The sequence below is a fragment of the Typopeltis vanoorti genome, chromosome 3 (genome assembly GCF_054136105.1).
Source record: "Typopeltis vanoorti isolate ZY-2024b chromosome 3, IOZ_Tvanoo_1.0, whole genome shotgun sequence".
Taxonomy (NCBI): Eukaryota; Metazoa; Arthropoda; class Arachnida; order Uropygi; family Thelyphonidae; genus Typopeltis; species Typopeltis vanoorti.
In genome coordinates, this window is record NC_143551.1 from 155,471,473 (window position 1) to 155,495,182 (window position 23,710).

The window sequence follows — 23,710 nt, forward strand, 5'->3', positions numbered from 1 at the left end:
TCAACTTCATAAATAGTTTATTGCGATTTGACGAACTACATTGACAACTTGTGATTAACAAAAGCTTAAATATACAGCTGCAAACAGCGAGGTTACCACAATTTTATACAGTATTAGATGTTCTCTATATCAATGGCAGAGTGAAACTTCATGGGCAAGTAAACAATGAATGATGTGAAAGCCACTGATGCAGAGAACTTCATGGAAGGCAAAAGTTCTTTAAATATGTGCCACCTCTCATCTTCATCTTTGGAAAACAATTTACATTAGTCTTAGTACTAAAGGTTTTATAGTTCATCTTTCATTTCATCTTCACTTGGTGGCGGAGGTCCTCCTGCACCAGCATAAAGTTTAGACATAATTGGCTGAACAACATCTTCAACTTCTTTCTTTTGTTTCTGGAAGTCTTCAATTTCAGCATCTTGGTTACTGTCTAACCATTTAATCTTTTCTTCTATAATTTCTTCTATTTTCTCTTTTTCTTCTACACTAATTTTAGCTCCAAGTTTCTCTTTGTCATTTATCTGATTCTTCAATGAATATACATAAGATTCAAGTTCATTCCTAGCTTCTACACGTTCTTTCACACGTTTGTCTTCTTCTGAGAACTGTTCAGCATCTTTAATCATTCTTTCTATTTCATCTGGAGTCAGTCTATTATGGTCATTAGTGATGGTTATTTTTTCTTTGTTGCCAGTACCTTTGTCTTCTGCAGTTACTTTTAGAATGCCATTGACATCAATTTCAAATGTCACTTCAATCTGAGGCACGCCTCGAGGAGCTGGTGGTATTCCTGTAAGGTCAAATTTACCTAGCAAGTGGTTATCTTTAGTAAGTGGTCTTTCTCCTTCATACACCTGTAAAGACAAACAAAAGCTTTAGTAGAAACAGAATGCTAGGATTTTCTAAAGTAATTAGACCAATTAGAAAACCAACCAAAAAAGTGCATGTTTAATTTAGAAATTAAAACAAGTTATTAACTGCAGATATTTTAGGACTTCCAAAATATATAGTTTTGTATTAGTCCAATTACTCAGAACTTTCAGGTAGAATCTGAATATTACACAATGTCTGGACAAAATTTGTCCAATTTTAAGTTGAGCAAGATTAATAGATATGGTCAACCATAAAGTAATAACATCTGAATATCTCAATTAAAAAAAGGTATTAGTGTACCCCAGGGATTGGTTCCTGGACAATTATATACTTTAATCATTAAAGATAGGCAGGGCAATCAGATGCTATTATATTAGCATTCATAAGGTGACTGAACATGCCTGAAGTGTGGGCAAACAACTATCAATTCAATGCTACTAAGTAAAGTTATGCACTTTATTATGCAATATCACAACATCATATTTGGGATTATGCTTGAAGTAACTGATAAGGCTATAGAAGTCATTTTGCTTTTCCACAAGTGCTCAATGATTGCACTTTGATTACTGACCTTTCTTGGATCCTGAAAGAAACAAGCTTAGGAAAGGCTGCAAAGAGTTAATGATATTGGGATTATGAAGACAGATTGAGTAGGAGTACAGACATTGGAAGATAGGAAAGGTGTTACAGGATGTTGAAATTTATGGTATGGTTCTAGCCCTCCCATATAAAAGTATGGTTTGTATTGCAGTTAAGGGGTAGATTTTTTCCCTAGAACTACCTGTGAGTTGCCTGTTGAAGTAGTGAGTGCATCTTTTGTGAATGAGTTTACAAAAATTTATGACTTCTTGATAAGCTGTTACTCCTTGGAGATATCCCTTGTAACCATGTCAGAAACATAGGACATGAAGTATATTAATGACTATTTTCAAAAATACATGATTTGTTGTGTCTAAAGATGACTACTTCTTTGCTTCCTTCCAACTATCATCCTTGCTATCAAAACATTTGTAATTGCTATCTGTAAATGAACTTAGTTTTATACAGTTTTTTTTCCCACTCCATTGGCTTTCTTTTCATGTGAAGATAAAAAGAAAGCCAATTATCCTTTTATAAAGCAGTCAATAGCACTAATAAACATGTAAAGCTATATCTATTTATCTAATCTGCAATGAACTACATGGATGTACTAAGGAAAAATCATGTTTCAGCATCTTGCTCATTTCATCCAGTTAGCAAAGCTTGAAGCTTCCTCCTCATCCCTCTGCAGGGAGGCTTTCCATAGTTCTGTTATTCAAGATGATTACAGATGCACCAGTGGTTGGACGTAGTACCAGTACTCCCAGATAGTGACAGCATTGGCAGAGCATAAGAGATGGGCATCTACTTCATGGATTTGTTGATGGTGGTTCTCTGCGAATCTTACAAGGTGCCCTCTTAACATCAGTGGATTAGGGATGGTACCAGATTATCTTCAGGATATGAGTATGTTGACCTGATTATCATCAGGACGAGAGAGTGTGTGTGTGTATCACAACTTCCTGGTTAAAAGAAAAGTCCTTAAGATGAAACCTGCCCTTTCCTCACACCAGTTTTAGCATTACAGTTCTAGTTTCTTCATAAAAGTAGTTACAGCCACTCAAAACATAGAAACTAGCTATTTTTCAACTGAAGTTATAGTCAATGAGGAATTATGAAAGTTTGAGGATAATCTTACCTGAATTGTTACAGTATGCTGATTATCTGATGCAGTTGAAAAGATCTGCGACTTCTTGGTTGGAATAACAGTGTTTCTTGGAATGAGTTTAGTCATAACTCCACCAACTGTTTCAATACCCATAGTCAGAGGATTCACATCCAACAATACAAGCTCACCTAAAAATAGGAGTAATATTTTATCCTAAAGGCTTAAATTTAACTTAAAATTTAAATTGTAATAAGTTAGATGCATTAAAAGAAAAAAATATAAGTTTTTAGTTACTGAGATCAGATTTACTTTAATTATAAAGTTTATGATAAAACAAGTATCTTATTAAAAAGAGATTTGCATTAATGATCATGCTATAAAAATTTAAACAAACCCAACTTGGCAGAGTTAAATCACTTAAAAAAAAAGTTTATAGATAGCAAGCATCACAAAATGCTTTAATATTCCCGCCTCTTCTTTAGAAGTTACGAACTATTTGCAAATATATAGCTATAAATTATTTAAAAAACCAAGGAGAAACTCAAGGACCTATACAAGCTTGTTCAGAGAAGGCTTTTACAAATAAAAAAAAGATGCCCTAAGGTGTGATTTGAACACAATCTGTTGTTTAGCAGAGCATATAGCATACCTGCTCTCTAGATATACAAATAATGATACAGATCTCAGTAGCTTGTTTTTGATTACTGAAATTCAAAAAACATGTATTTATATTCTGTTGGATAAGTTAAAAATTTCAGATATTACATGTTTCAAGTAGTGCTTACCAGTGTCTTCTTCTCCACTAAGAACACCAGCCTGTACGGCAGCACCATATGCTACAGCTTCATCAGGATTAATGCCTCGAGTTGGTTCTTTTCCATTGAAAAATTCTTTTACAAGTTGTTGTATTTTGGGAATACGAGTTGATCCACCAACAAGTACAATTTCATCAATATCTTTTTTCTGCAAATCCCCATCCTCTAGAACTTTCTGAACAGGTTTCATTGTAGAACGGAAGAGATCCTACAAATTGAGATTACATCAATGCTATTTAACGTTTCTAGAAATAGCAAGAAAATTTCAAGCTACAGCATCTTTCATGAACAATTACATTTGCAATTGACTAAGAAAATAAAGTATGGTATTTTATTCAGTGTATATTAGTACTGATAGGACAATAAGATTTGTCTTAATAGGATATAACAATGAATGTATAGGAATTTAGAAAGCAGATGAAAGCTGTTCTTTCCTTATTTCTATGTAAAAATAAGGAAAGCAGATAACATTGGCTTAGGATGAAAGTATAGGAGGTTTGAATAAGCTCCTGTTAGATCTGAAATAGGTAACCTCATTTTACATGAGGTCACCATTCCAGAATCTAACAGTAAACATAAAATAAATATGCATACTTATCTTTTAGCACAAGATGTTTTTTTTGTAAACATCTTGTGTATTAAAATTAATGTATCTGTATGTCACGCATGAATGCAAGTCAGCAAAAAGGGGCAGTTATAAGAAATAATTAGCAATTTTCTACAAGTGAAAGAATGCAAGTTATTCAGCAACATAGGGCAAAGATCACCCTAACGCTACAAGAGCAGCATTAGCACCCGCAGGCATCGCATTTGAGAAAATATCGTGATACATACATTTTCGGAAATAGAATGTCCTGTATGTTGATTGGTGATGTCACCCAGTCTGAGACCAATGGGCGAGATGATGAGAGAAATTCAAACTCTGAAAGGTGGCACTCTTGGGAGTGTATAAAACCCACAACACTGAATTGAATCCCCCCCCCCCCGTTTTCTTGTTTCCGCATTTCTCTCCGTGTGCTACAAGTGTTCATCGCAGTTCAGCTCTTATTTTTAAGAGCTGACTCTTGAGAAGTTCCCGCATGACACTGCAGCAGATTTCGGCAAGATCAAGCGTAGGCCGTCAGCGAGAAGGTCATTAGCATAAAACCTTAGAGAAATAGTGCCCAGCTCAGGAGAGCACGTGCATTCCACATGGCAAAAGAATTGAGATAGCCAGAATTGTAACAAGGAAGGAAGGATGGAAAGAAACCGATAAAGAGTAGATAAGTACTTTCACTTGTTCTAGCCCCTTTTGGGAATTGAATTGACTAACAGTGTGAAGAGAGTGTATCTTAAGTTTGTATTAGAAGGAAGAAGTGTGAAGAACTAAGATTTATGTAAATGACTATGCCTTTTGAAGTGAGCTTTAAGAACTTTCAGTTAGAGATTTTGTCGCGATTCATTCGAGAGAGATTATCAATGTGCTAAATGCCTAAATGTCCAATAGAGTTGTAGATAATGTAAAATGTTGAAATTTTAATTTGCTAAAATTTAGAAATCAGTGCTTAATTACTTAAGGAGCAAGAGAAAAGTAGAAGTTTAATTTAGAATTAATAATTATTTTGTTTTGTATTGCATTGCATAATGAGTTCATTAAAATTATTTAATACTTTACATATCTGTGTTTCTGATCATGCTGACCGAACCTGTGATTGTATGTGTGCGCAGGGATATCCCAATTAAGAGTAGTAGGGCATGACTGCAATAAACTAGAAAACCTAAGGCTTCTGAATTTCAGTTAAGATTATTAGTAGCACCTGATATCCTATCACTATTCTTAGGCTGAGTTTAGCTCTACCCTTAATGCCCAGGCTGGCACAGTAAAAATAAATTTGCCTGAGTGAACAGGATAGCTCATAGTATTCAGGGAACAGCTAATTTCTAGTGGCCCTAGAAAGTTAAATTACTTAAGGAAAAGTATTAAAAAAAGGAAACCACGATAAAATTAAAACAAAAGAAGATTACATAACAAAAAAGGTGCAAGCGGTAGGAATTTGATAGAAGAGGTTGAGGTAAGAAAGGATAAGATTAAATATAATGCATCGATATAATAAATTGCAATAAAATTAAAGAAAACTACCTATATAAAACACTATTCTATTACAATATGGTGCTAGTAGAAAATATTAGTACCATATTGAAAGAACATATTAGAAATGTTAATCAGTTCAGCTTTCTAAAGCAGAGCCAGACTTAGAGGACAATGAGAACCAGGCAGCAACACAATCTAAAGAGTAGACTGGGGAGAACAAATAAGACTAAATTCAATAGAAATTTTCTAGGACTACCCTTCAAGTGAGATGCTCTAGGAAAGCCTTTCCATATTGAAGTGAAAAGTAGAAAACTATTGAAAGGCTTGGAAAAGAAATGTAAAAAAGGAATCTATGGAAAACTGAAGCTATTCTGGAGTAATAGGGTTGAAAGATTTCATGAGCAATAGAGAAAAAAAAAAAATTAAATACAAGTCATAAGTACATCAATATTTGCAAGAAAATGAGACCTGAAATGAAAGTTGTTTAATTTGTCTCAAAAATTAAGTTTGTCTGGCAAAAGTTCCAGGAAAGTAGAAAAGTAAGATAGTTCCATTACATAGAGGCTGCTCCAAGACAGGAGTAGCAAATTACAGACCACTTAATATCTCTGGAATGGTGATATTGGAAAAGTTGCCTAAAAGTAAAATTCAGGAATGGGTGGATAGGAATGATATTTTTATATGAGACAGCATGGGCAGTTGGGGAAAAACAAGGGAGATCACTTGGAAACCATCTAAGTGAGGTAAGTAAGGGTATACAGACCAGGTTCTTTTCTTGGAATGGTGAATGAGTTGCCAGAAATAGTTATTCACTATTGGACATTCATAGGTATTGTGTTAATGAATAGAGTGGGTCTCCTCCCACAACAGGTCTCGACTCCATGGAGTGCCCATATAAATAATAGATGACCAATAACTACATGGGAATTAGTCTAAATGCAGGATACAAAATATTTGCAGGAATATTAAGAGAAACTAATTAGTATTGTAGAAAACAAAACTACTAGAACAGAATGGATTTCAAAAAGGTCAATCTTGCATACTTAAATTTCACTAAAAATATTAATAGAAAACAGAACTAAGAAATGGGCTTCAATGATGGAGTCATTTGATAAAATTATCATCAAATTCCTGCCATGTACCCTCAAGGGGTGTACAGGATATGATAGTACTACATGAAAAAAAAAAATTACATCATTATTAATTTCTTATCTACAATTTTCCTCCAAATCAGCCTGTTACTTGTCATCACTCCAACATTATCAGATCTTATATTTCTATCGTCTAAGGCACTTTGTACCGTATCAATCCACCTATATCTTGGTCTTCCTCTGGGTCATTTTGCTGCCAACCTGGCGAGAGAACACTTGTTTTGCTAATCTTTCCTTGCCCATTCTATTTAAGTGACCATACCACCTGAGATTAGCTCTGCTAACGTATTCCTGGATGCCGACAATGCCAAGTTCTTTCCTAATATCCTCATTTTTAATACGATACTGCCATTGATGCCATCTGTTCATGCCTATAATCTTTCTCAGGACTCTCATATCTGTGGTCTCTAGTCTTTGGTCAAGTGTTTTACTTCTGAACCAGCTCTCAGATCCATAAGTTAAAACTGGTTTGAACACCGTCTTGTATACAGCTAATTTAGTGTTCCGACTAATTTCTCTTATTCCATAAGAATTTATTCAATTGACATCCCACCATACCAGCTTTGCTGATTCTGTTGTCTATTTCTATATTTAATTTACCATCTTCACTAAAAATCTTGCCTAAATAGCTGAAATGTTTCACTTGTTCCACAGGTTCTCCATTCACAACACAGTTGACATTTTCAATGATTCTGCCTTTTTTCATTGTCTTTGTCTTTTTATTGCTGACCTTCATACCATATCTATTACAACAGCTGTTCAATTTAGAGAATCTTGCAGACTTGTAGCAGATTTATTTAGAAGTATAACATCATCTGCATAAAGCAAAGAGCTGACATTAACATCTCCAATTTTGATATCATGTTTAATACCACTTTCCTTCATAATGTGATCCATATAGATAATGAATAACAGAGGGGATAATGTACATCCTTGTCTCACACCAGATTTAACATTAAACCATCTTCCTGTACTTCCTTCAATTCTAACTGCTGACTTACAACTCAAATAAAGACTAAGTATTGCTTGATATAATGCCACATTGACACCATATAACTGCAGCGTATTGAATAGCTTTTCTCTTGGCACCTTGTCATATGCCTTTTCCAGATCGACAAAACTTAAATACAGATCTTTGTTATATTCCCATGCTTTCTCGACTATTTGTCGTAAAGTGAAGATCTGATCCTGACAGCCTCTATTTGGCCTGAATCCAGCTTGTTCTTCACCAAGCTTTTCTTCCACAAATTCTTCTCAACCGTTTCTCAAGTATACTTGCATAGATATTGCCAGGAACACTCAGTAGGGAAATACCTCTATAATTCTCACATTCAGTTTTATTTTCCTTTTTATATATGGGTACTATGAGAGCTCTACTCCAATCATCAGGAATTCGTCCCTCTGTCCAGGCTTTCTGAACTATGCAGTGCAGCCACTGTAAGACTCTCATACCACCATACTTCAGCATTTCTGGTCGAATATCATCTACTCCTGCTGCCTTTCCTCATTTCAAGCCTTTGACAGCTTTTTTCTACTTCAAGTATGGATATGTATTCCTGACTGCATGCCTGCTCAATGTCTTTTACCACTGTGCTGACATCACTGCTTGTTTCATTTAGCAGTTTTTCAAAGTAATTACTCCATACTTCAAGGATATCTTTTTCTCCCGTTTTCATGTCACCTTTATCATCTAATTCCTTTTATAGCACTCTTTCCTCCATTCTTAAGCTTCTTCAACAACCTCCAGAATATTTTGCCACCTTCTTGATATTTATTTTCTATATTCTTGCCAAAGTCCTCCCATGACTTTTGTTTAGCTAGTTTTACACAGTGTTTAGCATTCTTGCATTTGTCTCTATATTCTCTAAGAGCACAAGCTGGCTTATTTGACAGGAACTTTTAGTATGCTTTCTTCTTTTCCTTCACTGCCTCTTTAACTTCCTGTATCCACCAGGGAGTTCTGATTTTTTTTATTCTTACAGACAACTTCACCACATGCCTCTCTGGCTGAATCAATCAATGTTTTCTTCAGAGTTTACCACTGAATCTCGAAGGTTTGATTCCTGTTCTCAAACTCTTTCATTTTTTCTTCAATAATCTTTGTGTATTTTAGTCTACAGCTCACATCTGAGAGCTGCTCAACTTTTATTCGCTTTAAAACTTTCTTAAACGTTATTCTTTTCAATATGAAATTCAATTTTATCCTGCTCAAGACTAAATAGTGATCACTTCCAATTTCAAAATCCTCTGTACACTCTGGTGTTCTGCACCAGGGAGAAAACATCACTATCAACAATAACATAGTCAATGAGACTTTTCTTATTCCTTGCCTCTTCTCTCCATGTGAATTTGTGCACATTTTTATGTTGGAACATGGTGTTAGTAATAACCAGTCCATGTCCTGAGCAGAAATCCAACAGATATTTGCCATTATTATTAGCTTTGCACTTTTCTCCAAATTTTCCCAAAATATTTTTGTATGTCTCACAATCATTTCCTACTCTGCTATTTAGATCCCCAACAAGGAACAACTTTTCATTATGTCAGTTGCTTTTTCTAAAGCCTCAAAAAATTCTTCCACTTCTACCTTAGTAGAACCTTCTGTGGGACCATAGGCACAAATAAGTCTCATTGTCCAGTTCCCCATTCTCATATTTGCCCACATTACTCTACTTGAGACTGACTGCCATTCAAGAAGATTAGCCTCCTATTTTGTGTTGAATACTATGGCTACTCCTTTTCCTTGATTGTCATTGCCTGAATATAACATTTTGTATTTATTGCTCAGAAAGATCTCACCAGTTTTGGTCTTTTTTGTTTCAGTCACCCCTATTATGTCGATCTGGTACTTATCTAATTCATCAGCTAGCTCCATTTCTTTGCCATTCAGACTTCTTACGTTGATAGTACCAATCTTCAACTCTGGTGATGTTGAGTTGGGGTGCGTTTTCAGATTTGTTCCAGCAGCTGACTTTTCGCTGTTCGCCCTGGTTCCCTGGCAAAAACAACGGGGGCCTTGTTTAACCGGGCGACGCCCCAGCCTGCATGAAATTTTGTCATGTTGTACCATCATTCTATATTTTGGTTTAACCAATAAGAATACAATTTGGTCGGTAAATTCCAAATTGCCAGCCCATCCTCGTCCGTTCAGTATTCAAGTAGATACCCAATAGGGTGCACCACGAGGCGAGGATTGGACATTAGGTCAGAAGCCCTGGTCGGTTCTCCGCATTCCTTTAAAGGCTATGTGGAGGTCTCCTCTCAGTTATACAGTTTTGACCCTTAAGCACCCCTTGATAAAATTAAGAAGTTATTTAAAATATAAAAAATGAGCTTAATCTATTAAGGTTCCGTTCCAGGAGAGTAGAAAAGAAATATTTAGACCAAGCCATCTGTAGTAATTATAGGTGGTTTCACATGAGTCAAAAGAGGAAGCAAACTTATTTCAATGACATTTTACTATAACTATTTGTTTAACTAGAAAACAATCAGCTGTAAACAAGCAAAAAGAAATCAAGTTAACTGTCAGTTTGATTATAAACAAACTTAAATTATTGGAAAAAAAACAGGAGCATATCCTGCAGTATTAGTTAGAATTTATCTGATCTTGAAACACTGCTTATGTACATAAGAACGAAGCATATGCTCAGGAAATACAGATTAGATTAAGAGGCAACAACATGCCTACTAGTGAAAGGCAAGATCATGATTAAAAATGTCTAAAAACCTAAATGGCTCAATAGGTCTTAAATTCTAAAAATGAAAAACTTTAGACATTAATAGCAATAGATTGTCATTCTATACAAATACCATTAAATGAAATGCTATGAAAAGATCCTTAAATAGAGAAAACTTGCTTTATTGCTCCAAAGTAATAAGGGTAAAAGCTGTATAACTGAGAGGAGACCTCCACATAACCTTTAAAAAGGAATGCAGAGAACCAAACAGGGCTTCTGACCTAATGTCCAATCCTCACCTTCTCGTGGTGCACTCTGTTGGGTATCTACCTGGATACTAAACGAACGAGGATGGGCTGGCAATTTGGAATTTAGTCAACCAAATTGTATTTTTATTGGCTTAAACCAATATAGAAAATGATGGTACAACATGACAAAATTTCATACAGGCTGGGTGGGGCATTGCCCGATTAAACAAGGCCCCCCCATTGTTTTCGCCAGGGAAAAAGCGAAAAGTCAGCTATTGGAACAAATCTGAAAGCACACCACAACTCAACATCACTAGAGTTAAGATTGGTACTATCAACCTAACAAGCCTGAATGGGAAAGAAATGGAGCTGGCTGCGTTATTATTAGGTAAGTACCAGATCGACATAATAGGAGTGACTGAAAAACAAAAAAGACAAACTGGCAAGATCTTCCTGAACAAGAAATACAAAATGTTATAATATTGGAGTCTTGACAAGTAACAGACTGATTTGGACGAAAATTGTAGATAGGAAGTTAGTAATGATGTAAATTTTTTTATGTAGTACTATTATATCTTGTACCCTCAAGAGGTGTACATGTCAGGAATTTGATGAATTCCTAATTTACTTGACTTAGTTCACAATAAATTATTATAGTAAAGAAGCTAATATTGTAAAATAAAGTTATCCTGAACAGTTGTTACTACCTACCATGTTTAGTTCTTCAAATTTAGCTCTTGTTAAAGTTTCACTGAAGTCCTCTCCTTCAAAGAAAGACTCAATTTCTATACGTGCTTGATGGGCTGTAGAAAGTGTTCTTTTAGCTTTTTCTACTTCCCTTCTTAACTTCTGAACTGCTCTATTATCTCCCCTGATATCCTTACCAGTTTTCTTTTTGTATAGTTTAATGAAGTGTTCCATCACTCTTTGATCAAAATCTTCACCACCTAAACATGAAATTGAAGTTTCAGATTTTACATGCTAAAAGCAAGAAAAATTAAGTACACATTACATTTCTGAATGTATTTTGCATCTGAACATTTAACTAGAATCAAGTTCTTTCACATTTGCAATGAAAGGAATGGAATTTGCAATACCAAGTGAAATATTCACTTGTAGATTGTTTTTTGCAAGTAAATATTATACTATTTTTCAGTTTCAAAGACTAAAAAAGGTATGCAAGGCATAACTTGAAAGGATGTTTCTAGAGGTAGCAACCTTACCATTATCTAAGGACACACTAGTAATCTAGTGTGTGTGTATATATATGAAATAAAAAGTCAAATTAGAACAAACAGCAGAATGGAAAGACAATCTAGTATATAGCGATAGACTATTATAACATGAATGTATATATTGAAGTAGCTAGCCTAGAAATGTTAACCATTTGGTATACGAATAATCTTCGTGTTTAGGCACTGATTCTCCAGCATCATGTGGTAGATTTGCTCCATAATCATCCTTTATATTCAAAGTCTTGGAAAAGGTGGTCAAGATCTTTAATACCTTCTTTAAGACCTTAAAGTGTAGTCTTGTGACCACTTATAAACCACAAAGCTAGCAACCTTTATCTGCTCCTAAAGATAAGCTATACCCCTCTGGATTTAGCTGACCTTATAGCTAAAACTATTTATACAATGGACCAACCAGGTAGAACAGACGATATCTATATCAGAGCACCAGGATTATATCCATTTCCACCATCACACCCACTCAGGATTAGCAGACCATGCTCTGGATACCTAGCACAGGACTTGGGGGAAAAAAGATATCTTAAAGGAAATTTAAATCCACGAGGCTTTTCCTTGAACCTGCTGCAGCTCTTGCCAACTACCCCAACCTAAAGCAAATGGTTGACAGACTGTTGATATGGGAAACTCTCACTGGTAGACAGTGAGCTCAATAGGCTATGTATTTATAGAATTTAGATCATGCCATATCTGTCATGTTTGTCTTTGTTACTTAAGTGCTTGCATGCACATGTTTAATATTAGTGTATTAATCCCTGAAGATTCTGATTTAACTATGACAAAATATCATGTGAAAACTCTAGAATGTCCAAAAGACATCGTGAGTGTTTGTTATGCAGATGATGTTGGTGGATAGAAAGAAGAAATGATAGAATCCATTAACTAATTTGAAGTTAGATTAATAGAAAAAAGAATTATAAAACCAGTATGTTAAAATGGGAAGAGCAAAAGGCCATCCCTAGAAGTTAAAGATGAAGGATGCGAGTAGTAGACATTTTGCATGGAGTTGTTGGCAAACAGAACGTATTGCGAATGCAGGTAGTGTACCTAACTTCAAAGTGCATTATGATAGGCATGTTGCTGGTTGGGTGTGTGGCCCATGATAAGATTATTCAAATCAATCCGACTCCATTGAGTCAGATTTACTTTTGACCAGTATTTACTGGTCAAATTTACTTGACAGGATCTAATTTATTTTAAGATGATATACATAATTTTAAAAGATAAACATTTACTAAATAATTTATTAAATCATATTTAAGCCATTCATGACAAATAAAAAAAAAGTCTAAAAACAGAAGTAAATGGACCATAAAGAAAGATGAAAAATTTGACCAGCCAACAAAAATAGAAATTTCAGAACAGCAGGATGTACCAAGTGGTACAATAAAACCAAAAAATTTTAATCCCTGAATATAAACAAGATTAATTATATTAAATATATGCAAAAAAATTAACAGAACAAAAACAGAATAGATGATATTCAGATAAAATGGAAAAGCTTTGTAAGTAATTGGAAATGATGGCATGAGACCAGATCATACCAAATGGTCTGAAGTCCAATAAGGAATTCGAATAAATCTTAATGTATAGAATTAAACTAATTAAGTTCAACTTTTATACTGATTTTAAAGTTAAAGAAAAGTTAGCTGACACGTTCAAAAATTACTATTTGTATGTAAAAAACATTCATATCTTGGCTTACCTACTTATAAGCTTAATTTTTTGAGGTCTCACTTTGAAGAAAGATTCCTATAATTTGTATGTGTTCTAAGCTTGGAAAAGTTATTGTAAGACTAAACATTGATCATTTCTTTTCGTGTATCTAAATTTATGATAACATACATAAAATGCTGTGAGGGAAAAGTTCAAATAGTGCTGGTTCTTTTGAAAAGAACTGCACTGATGAAGAATTTATTGCTGAATGACTAGTCATGAAAGCTTCATGCAAACATTTTCACTATAAAGTAAGAAATCAAAATTTTTATTTATATATATAAATAACAAAAATGTACACAAAGACAATTATGAACTATTGTATTCTTGTTATAAAGTTTAAAAAACACCTTTATAGGCATGTATACACACATATGCCAATACATATAGATAGGCAGTGATATTTAGTAAAAAAAGTTGTTGCTCCCACCCATGGGCAGGCTACAGTTTTTTTTTTTTTTTTTTTACTTAGTCCCATCTAGAAACTTCTCTATAGAACAAAACATGGAACTTAAGCCATTTCAAGCCTTCAAATAAGTGGAGGAATGGTCTCACACTGGAAACAAAAAACATACTAGTTCTGAAGTATTTGCTAAAAGACAGGTTTCTCATGTTGTTTAAAACACTGGTTGCCATGTGATCATTTTATTTTGGAGAAAGACAAAATAAATGCTTATAATTTGCACTTTAAGCCAGATGGAAAATCTCACCTGCAATATATGCTCAGAACTTGATATTTATATCAAGTTCTGAGCATATATAAACTTTATATAAATTCTATATAAACAGTAAAATCCAATAAGCTACAAGACTTGCACAAATGGATCTATGCAAAAAGGTTTAGCCTAGCATAATTATTTTATGCTAGTTTAAAAGTTTAGTTTCAAGTCCATTAGGAAATCCTTTCAACATTATATGAATTGGCACCTTTAATTCCTTCTCCATAGACATCTTTGAGATTGCAAGTCAAAGCTAGACTTATGACTTCTAGATTAGAAGCCATAGTCATCCATTCTTGCAACATACAAAAAAATAACTTATTTAGATAACATGTATAGGATATAAATATTCACAATGAAAAAGTAATCATTTACAAATAGGTGTTACATAATGTTTAAGTTAACTAACTCTAGAGAAATTTGGTACTTACCAAGATGAGTATCACCATTAGTGGCAACAACTTCAAAGACTCCATTATCAATAGTCAGAAGAGAAACATCAAAAGTTCCACCTCCTAAATCAAATACCAAGATATTCTTTTCACCTTCTTTTTTGTCTAAACCATATGCAATGGCAGCAGCTGTTGGTTCATTAATGATTCTCATGACATTTAATCCCGAAATTGTGCCTGCATCTTTAGTGGCTTGACGCTGTGCATCATTAAAATATGCTGGAACAGTAACAACTGCATTTGTTATTTTTTTTCCAAGATAGGCTTCTGCAGTTTCTTTCATTTTTGTCAAAACCATTGCTGAAATTTCTTCTGGTGCAAAGATTTTAGCACCTTGTGCTGTATTAACCTCAATGTGAGGTTTGCTGTTTTTTTCAATTACCTGAAATTGAAAAATTCAGGTATTAATGATGATTTCTTATAGACCTATACCCTTGAGTCACTGAACTTAAATCTAAAATTATGTTGATCTGAACTTTACTATCCTAAAACAAAATTTTTGGTCAAAATGGAAAAGGAATGTTTGAAAAATCAAATTATGAATTTAAAAATTATCAGAGCATTTTGATTGTGCTATTTTAACTTGCAACATAAGCATGGCTTGCAGAAGTTGCTATCAACCACAGGGTTTAATACCTACAGCAGGTAGGTCCTGTGTATAGCAGAAGTAGTTGAGGGAAAGTAAGTCTTCATAAACAAATGAAAAAAGGATGAGAAGTTTAGTAGCTGCTCTTAATAGCTTAGCACAAAGATGAATTTAGTTATTTAAAAATTATCATGAAAAGAAGTTATCCATTCTAGAAAAGATTTGATGCATTAGAATACTATAAAGTTTACTATTTTATATAGTAAAAATATAAAAATTTCTTACTTGGGACAAACCAGGTTTTTAGGCTGATTAATCTATTCATGAGCAAAATAGAACAGAAATCTTGTGTCTGATTAAATATTAGTTACCATACTAATCATCTTCAATAGCATTTAAAGTTCTGTTCAAATATGTAAGGTATGGTATTTACATGTAAAGCAATACAAGTTATAATAAAGTAGATTTGTTTAACTTCATGTCAAAGTAGTTGTTTAATATCTAATGAAAATTTAGTTATGGACTCTTTCAAGTGAAAGCTATTGAGTTGTCAGTCCTGAAACTAACTGTTCTATAGTAGCCTGAACTGCAAATAAGATTTTTGCAGCAAATTTTCAAAAATGTGTTACACATTTAATATTTTCTGGACCTTTTGACATTTTTGAAAGAAGGCTATCTCCTGAAATTAACTGATCCAAACTGTTCTAACATGCATCGAAGTTAAAAAGGTCATCTTATTTAATTCATACCCTTTATGAAATTTCCAATCAGATTGAAGAATGAAAGTTGTTTAACAATTTTGACCATAAAATTGCTAACTTCATATTTTGCAATGACTGGGTTTTCCCCATTGGGGAAATAATTTCAATATTTGTTAATAGGGAATATGTGCAACTAGAGAAAAAGAAGGTTAAAAAAATGTTGCCATAAATAATTTTACTATATTCACATCACTGATCATCACAGCAGAATAAGATGTATATTTAGGAAGTGCTCAGTTGCACTGCAAAGTAACCAGTTAATGCTAGCAACATGGATCAGAGATGTAATTAGATTATTTTTTAAGCTAGTAAACAAATATGCAGAATTTGTTAGTAGCAGCTCAGTAAAAAAAATTCCGAAAGTATCATTTTCCATAAAATTTCAGACAATTTGAACCTGAAAATTGTTTCGAGTTTGCTGTCATATCACTAAGCCAAATGTTTGATGCAACTGGAATGCAGGAACTCATTCATGTAGTTTGTGTAGACCTAAGGGTCTTGTTTTATTGGAGTTTGAATTTGCTTTTTCTATAAAAAAATTTCTATGTTAGAACAAGTGAAAAATGCAAGGTGGTATATTAAAAAAGATTACTATCATAAAGAAAAGACATTAAAAAAGTTGTTAAAGTAAACAGCATAATAAATTTAAACCATTGCTGTACAGAAACACTGGAATAAGGAGTTCCAAGACTCAGAAGGAAGGCACCTATGCTACAACTCAATTCAACTACAGCAAACCACATCTACACCAATGCCATCTACTGCTCCTCACCACCACTAATATTTTCACAGACAATCAAACATCCATTTCCACAGCATGATTCAAACCTGAAACTGTTTAGCTGCAGAGTGCATACGCTAACCACTTGGCCAGCTAATAAGACTTATGTTTTATTATATAGAAGCAAAACATGGACCATAGAAAAGTGAATTAATTTAAAACAAATTAAAATTTTCAGAATAGCTGGATATACCAAGTGGGACCTTAAAAATGAATATAAACAGAAAGGGTTATATTTAAATCCAATAGTAAACTGCCAAAAATACTGTGGATATAAAATAAATGGAAAAACTGGGAGACCAAAAAAGATCACTTTGCATTGCTTTTCAGATTGTCCATAAAAAACTGGATTTGAGATTCCTAGTGATACCAGGTGAACTTAGATGTTGCATTCCAGGCCTCCTTGACTGAGAAGGGTTTGTTTGTCCAGACCAAACACATTCTTGGTTTTGACATTTTTGAATGTAACTTTTCAATCTTGTATCATGGAAGTTTAACAATTGTTCAGCTCAGTCTGAAGAATAAGGAGAATTAGATTAGATTTAAGATGGAGAAGAATAATTAAGGCTAGTTTTTTTTTAAACCTACTAAAATACAATCTTTTGTTAATGAAAGACATCTTATAAGCAACTGAACTTGTGAAAAAGGTTATAAATATCATGGTAGGCTAAGAGGATTCTGTCTAGAAGCTACATCCTAAGAATGCACATGAAATTTAAGCTATTTAAGGCTACAAAAGTGGGACAGTAATCAGACCAAGATATTCATATCTGAAGAAAATATAAATATTCATGCCTGAGATTGAATTTAAACCAACAGAAAGCACGTGTCCCCCCCCCCCCAAAAAAAGAAACCTGACCACTAGATTATCTATTATTGTTCATTCACATCTTGACTGATTTTACAACTGAGGTCTATAAGTGAAGAAGCAGATAGAATTGCCAGTTTAAAATTTAATATAAAGTCCATCTGCATCAATGCAGTTTTAACATTAGCAGCAATAAACCAGATATGAAATAATAGAAATCAAAAAAGATCTCCCCATTCAAGTCTTGCAGATATAATCTATTATGCTTTTATACAAAAAAAAAAAAAAAGCATTTATACAATGCTACATTCAGACAACAGTTTTAATAACACAAAATCCATGAATTAACTGATATGCAATATTCATGAGTGTTTATTTTTGATAATTTTGTTATTTGCATTTGATGTTTCCAATTTTGTTAATGGCAGATAAAATTCAAAATAAGGGTGTTGCTTTTATGCATTTTTTCAATAACTCCTATTACATTAGGTGCCAAGATTTAAAAAAAAACATTTATAATCTTTAGTGATAGTGTCTCACACATAGGCTACAGGCTAAAAATTTTTTGCACTACTGTTAAAAAAAAAAAAAATGCTATGCTAGTTAATTCTTGTGTAAAGGCTTAAGTGCTGTGAGGACATTATGTTGGAGGTTTAATGGATTTTTTTTACAACACTCAAAAAGAATTAAAATAGAATTTAATACTTCCTATATTTCGTCCTAGTGACGAAGACATCTACAGGGATTACAAAAACAATTAATGTAACATGCACACAAAAACTTACAATACTAAGCTCAACCACGTGGGTGACACTAAAGTCCTATCTAGGTGGCCTGGAATGTAAGGTGGGACCTCTGGTGATGAGTGTTTCCCAAATCTTCGGAAGCTTAATGCAACCGTATTTGTTAAGATTTGGTTGGTTTCTGAGAGCTGCTGCTGCTTCTAAGAAAAGTCTCTCTTTCTTGAATTTGCTGTGGTGGAGCATGGTGGTTTTCTTCCATGATACTCTGTGGGTGGTGTCCAAAACATGGTCAGCCAAACCTGAATGGCCATAGTTGTGTTTAACGATGTACGACTTGTGTTCCTCCAGGCGGATGGATGCTGATCTCCATGTCTGTCCAAAGTACGCAAGCTTACAGGAACAGGGTACTTTGTAAACTCCAGGCAGAGAGAGAGAGAGAGGAGGGAGCTGATCTTTCGTAGAACGGATAAGGGTAGCAAGTTTGCAGTAGGGCTTATATGCTGTGTGTAGGTTATACTTTTTTAGTATCTTGGCTATTTTTTCCAAAGTGCCTCGGATGTAGGGTATGGTGATGGCATTTTTAAAATCTTGTTGACGAGAGGGACGTGGAATGGGGGAGGAATTGATTATTTTTTTGATACTGTGAATACAATCGTAAAATGAACATTATCCTCCGCGATCGCGCTACCTGCGTCCCGCTAGAACACGACCCTACAAAAACACAAGTTAAGAAATTAAAAATCTTACTTAAAAAAGCAACCTCCTGGCCCCCTGATGTCACGAAAAAACTTAAACCTTTCTGCTCCCGTCCATCCCGAATATACGGTTTACCAAAAATCCACAAACCCAATTCCCCACTCAGACCTATAGTAGATACCACCAATGCACCTTGTTACAGACTGTCTAAACTGCTGGCCAATTCTGTCCCCCCCTCACCGGAAATTCAGCTTCCTATATAAAAAACTCAACCCACTTTAAAGCCCTCACAGAAAATTTAACCTTGAATAATACAGACATGTTAGTAAGCTTTGATATCTACTCTTTGTTTACTAATATTCCCTTAACTGACTCTTTATCTCTTAGAAAACGTTTTCCCCTCTGACATCTTACATCTCTTTTCCTTTGCCATCAACTCTGGGTATTTCTCTTGGAATAACAAAATCTACAAGCAGATAGAGGGAACCGCCATGGGTTCCCCCTCTCACCCCCCCTTGCCAATTTCTATTGGGAAGATTTCGAAAAACGAGCCATAGATTCAGCCCCACTCAAACCTATCCGGCTAAGATATGTAGATGATGTGTTCTCTATTTTGCCTCATGGCCCAGACACGTTAGACTCCTTCCTCGGTCATCTCAATAGCCTACATCCAAGAATCCAGTTACTATGGAAAAGAACAATTGTTTACCCTTCCTAGACACCTTAGTCACGCGCCTGCCTAATGATACACTTGCCTTCACTGTATACAGAAAACCCACACACAGGCAGATACAGTCACAAACTCTCCCACCACCACCACCCCTCAACAATATGGCATCATTAAAACCCTTACCAAGAGAGCCCACAATCTTTGTTCCATTGGAACCACCCTCACTACTGAGCTTAACCACATACACAGAACTTTCCTCTCCAATGGCTACAGCAAACACAGTATCAAAAAAATAATCAATTCCTCCCCCATTCCCCGTCCCTCTCGTCAACAAGATTTTAAAAATGCCATCACCATACCCTACATCCGAGGCACTTTGGAAAAAATAGCCAAGATACTAAAAACGTATAACCTACACACAGCATATAAGCCCTACTGCAAACTTGCTACCCTTATCCGTTCTACGAAAGATCAGCTCCCTCCTCTCTCTCTCTCTCTGCCTGGAGTTTACAAAGTACCCTGTTCCTGTAAGCTTGCATACTTGGACAGACAGGCAGATCAGCATCCATCCGCCTGGAGGAACACAAGTTGTACATCGTTAAACACAACTATGGCTATTCAGGCTTGGCTGACCATGTTTTGGACACCACCCACAGAGTATCATGGAAGAAAACCACCATGCTCCACCACAGCAAATTCAAGAAAGAGACACTTCTTAGAAGCAGCAGCAACTCTCAGAAACCAACCAAATCTTAACAAATACGGTTGCATTAAGCTTCTGAAGATTTGGGAAACACTCATCACCAGAGGTCCCACCTTACATTCCAGGCCACCTACTACTGCCCTTAGAGGGCGCTCCACCTAGATAGGACTTTAGTGTCACCAACGTGGTTGGGCTTAGTATTGTAAGTTTTTGTGTGCATGTTACATTAATTGTTTTTGTAATCCCCATAGATGTCCTAGTAACTAGGACGAAATATAGGAAGTATTAAATTTTATTTCAATTCTTTTTGAGTGTTGTAAAAAATCCATTAAACCTCCAACATTATGCTAGTTAATATAACTATCCACAAAACAAATCTCATTACTAAGATGGGACTTAATAGTGTGCTTTGATACTCAAACTGGTTGGAATATTTCCTAAAAACTACTCAGAATAACTCATTTGAGAAAATTCAATTTTTCATTTTTATATATCTGAAGTAAATGCTCTAGTTGCATCATTTACTCACATAACTGCTTAAAAACATTAATTTGGGCAAAGTAGCAATTCACTATACAACATTAGCATAGAACCTACATATGAAGTGGACAAAGAATAGTTACGATGCAAAATGCAATCTAGCCTAAATGCTCACGTTTTCAGGTGTAAGCTAAGGAAATCTATGTAGCAAGAAGTTGAAGCTCAAGAGCTTAAATAAGTCTGATAAACTGATTAAGCACTATCAAATTAAGTCATTGGTGTCACTTTTAGAAGCGAAAACTGATCAAGTATGTTAGCAATACAACCTGCTTAGATGCTATCAAACCGAAGTGAAAGGTGGAAAAAATAAAAATGTTTTAATGCAAGGTCTGACTAGTTTAGAAATAATCAATAGCCTATATTCTGCTTATACACATGCAATGAGGAATATAGTAATGTACAGAAATACTAGAGGACTAGGTTGTATTTTAGAACTTAAGAAAATTAGTCAGTTTAATACAGTAAACAGCACTGACAGTAAGAGTGGCATCAAAAGCTCCATCAAGTGATGTTATATTAAGATTTATTATATCACAGTGTAACATAAGAAACTATGGTCCATAGGAATATTTAAGGTATCAACTGCATTTTTTAAAGTTGACAGAAGAGAAAAGGTTGAAAAAGTACTATAGGACAATATTCTGAGATTTCTTGGTAAATATCAACTGGCAATCTATCAGCTTAAAATCAGCTAACACCTTTTTGTTCCCATATATAGGGAGTAGGCAAGGCTGTTTGGCCCTATCTAACTTTTGGAGACCGAGTAGGCAGTTCAATCTCAACTGATAGCCGATCAAAGATAGCTGGCCCAAGGCTATCACTAATTAATCGGTACACAGTGAAGAAGGCAGCTAGCAAGTGCCACCATCTTGTGAAGCCTAACCCTAACACAATATTTTTAATGTCTGAGAATAGCGTGGGTTTGAAGGCCGATTTTCTTGTGTTAACGGGATGAAAAACAGTTTCCAGAAGAAAAATCCCGCTACCCCGTGCCAGAGATCGACGAACTCAGGAACCGGTCGAGAAAAGGCTTAGTTTTGTTCCACTAGTTGCCGACTAGATTCAAACGCCACTTCTACTGAGCTACACTGGCAATCAAAAGTAAGTCAAAGCAATATTAAGTCATTACAGTATAATGTTTTGGAGTTCTACTCTAATATAATGGAAAAGAAATGTGACAATCTATCATGTGTTTCTGCTAACTAATGAAATTCTTGCAAGGCAGAGATTTTTTTGCAAGAGTATCTAGTTCTTTAGTTTTAATTTAAAAAAATTTAACTTTTACATGCAAAGTCAGAATTGCTTACCTTGAAGGGAAAGAATTTAACATCACGTTGTACTGAAGGATCAGACCATTCCCGTCCAATTAAACGTTTAGCATCAAACACTGTATTCTCAGGATTTGTTGTTAGCTGGTTTTTGGCTGCATCCCCAATTAATCTTTCTCCTTCTGCAGTAAAAGCCACATAAGATGGAGTAATTCTGTTTCCTTGATCATTAGCAATGATTTCAACTCTTCCATTTTTAAAGACACCCACACTGAAAAAAAAAAAAAATTTGCTAGTTGAATATAACTAAACAATTCATGTTATCTAACATCAATACAAAAATGTGACTAGTCAGCTGTATAAAGGAAAAAAAGCTTTTATAATGCTATAGCAATGTTGAACAAGTGTAGAAAAAGGTTCAAGCTTCTTATTTTATAAAGGCTACAATAGCCCAATTCTTGATTTCTAAGAGGAAAAAAGATCTTCACTATGAAGAAATAGCAAGATTTTTTTTTTTTTTAGTGATAAGCTATATTAATCCTACTTTTTTTTTCAACAGCCATAAGATGAGGAAAAGTCACTAAAAAAGTAACACCTCACTAGAAAAAGCAAATTCCACATTAGTGATACACTAAAAATGATAATTAGATTCTATAAAATTAGAACTTACAAGACGTCAAAATTTATGCTATCTCAGTGGTTAAATATATTAACTGTCATGAAATCAAAAGATAACTGCAAATGTTTTAGTTTTGTTATGTGATCAACAATTGAAGTTGCAGAGTTAGTCATAATAGGAGTAGCTACTGCATTAATGTAAAAATAATGTGAAAGGCTTGATTTCTGATCTTTACCTTTAAAGAATAGTATAGAATATGTTATGGTAAATTTATATACCTAATGCATTCCTATCAACTTTTGGCCATCTAATTTGCGAAATAAGACTGGATCTTATTTCAGTCTAAAGAAATTTAACTTTCTGAGAAACTCAAATATTTTGCTAGATTCATTACTGAATATCTAGCATGTATAAAACTAAAAATAAATCGCAAGATAACTTTTGCTCTTATTCAGCAATTTTGTAAGTAAATTATAAGCTGCCTATCCAAGCCATGACTGAAGAGATCAATTGCTACTTTATAACATTTACCACTTTAGATACTTAAAGCAATGGTTTAAATCATGTTTACAGTTAAGAAAAGAGTAGCTACCCAAGCCTCATAAAAAAAAAGGTAGAATACAGAATTAAGATAAAACTAGGCAGACCATTCTTGGTTATCAGAATTTAAGGCATTTAGCTAACTAATCAACTGACTGTTTCAAAACACAGCCTGGTAGCATTTATGAATGAGACCCAATAATAACAAAAAGATGTAGCAAGATTGGTCAAGAGATTAGCATATTCGCTCTCCAGCCAAGAAGCTGCAGGTTCGAATCCTGCCATGAGCATAGATGTTTGCAATTGTCCAAGTGTGTGGATAGGGTATCTGCA

The 23,710-nt window shown here is 34.5% G+C and overlaps 1 protein-coding gene across 1 annotated transcript in view; it reads right to left on the minus strand.

Moving 5' to 3' along the window:
- LOC150108682 (endoplasmic reticulum chaperone BiP-like) overlaps nt 1-23,710 on the minus strand; it is a 31,706-nt gene continuing 7,996 nt past the window's right edge. Inside the window, exons 3-8 of the mRNA XM_090390919.1 lie at nt 22,258-22,489; nt 14,642-15,044; nt 11,237-11,472; nt 3,349-3,586; nt 2,594-2,751; nt 1-857 (exon numbers count right to left, since the gene is read on the minus strand). Coding sequence (XP_090247045.1) covers nt 288-857; nt 2,594-2,751; nt 3,349-3,586; nt 11,237-11,472; nt 14,642-15,044; nt 22,258-22,489 — 1,837 coding nt within the window. The 3' untranslated portion in view covers nt 1-287. The remainder of the gene's footprint in view (nt 858-2,593; nt 2,752-3,348; nt 3,587-11,236; nt 11,473-14,641; nt 15,045-22,257; nt 22,490-23,710) is intronic.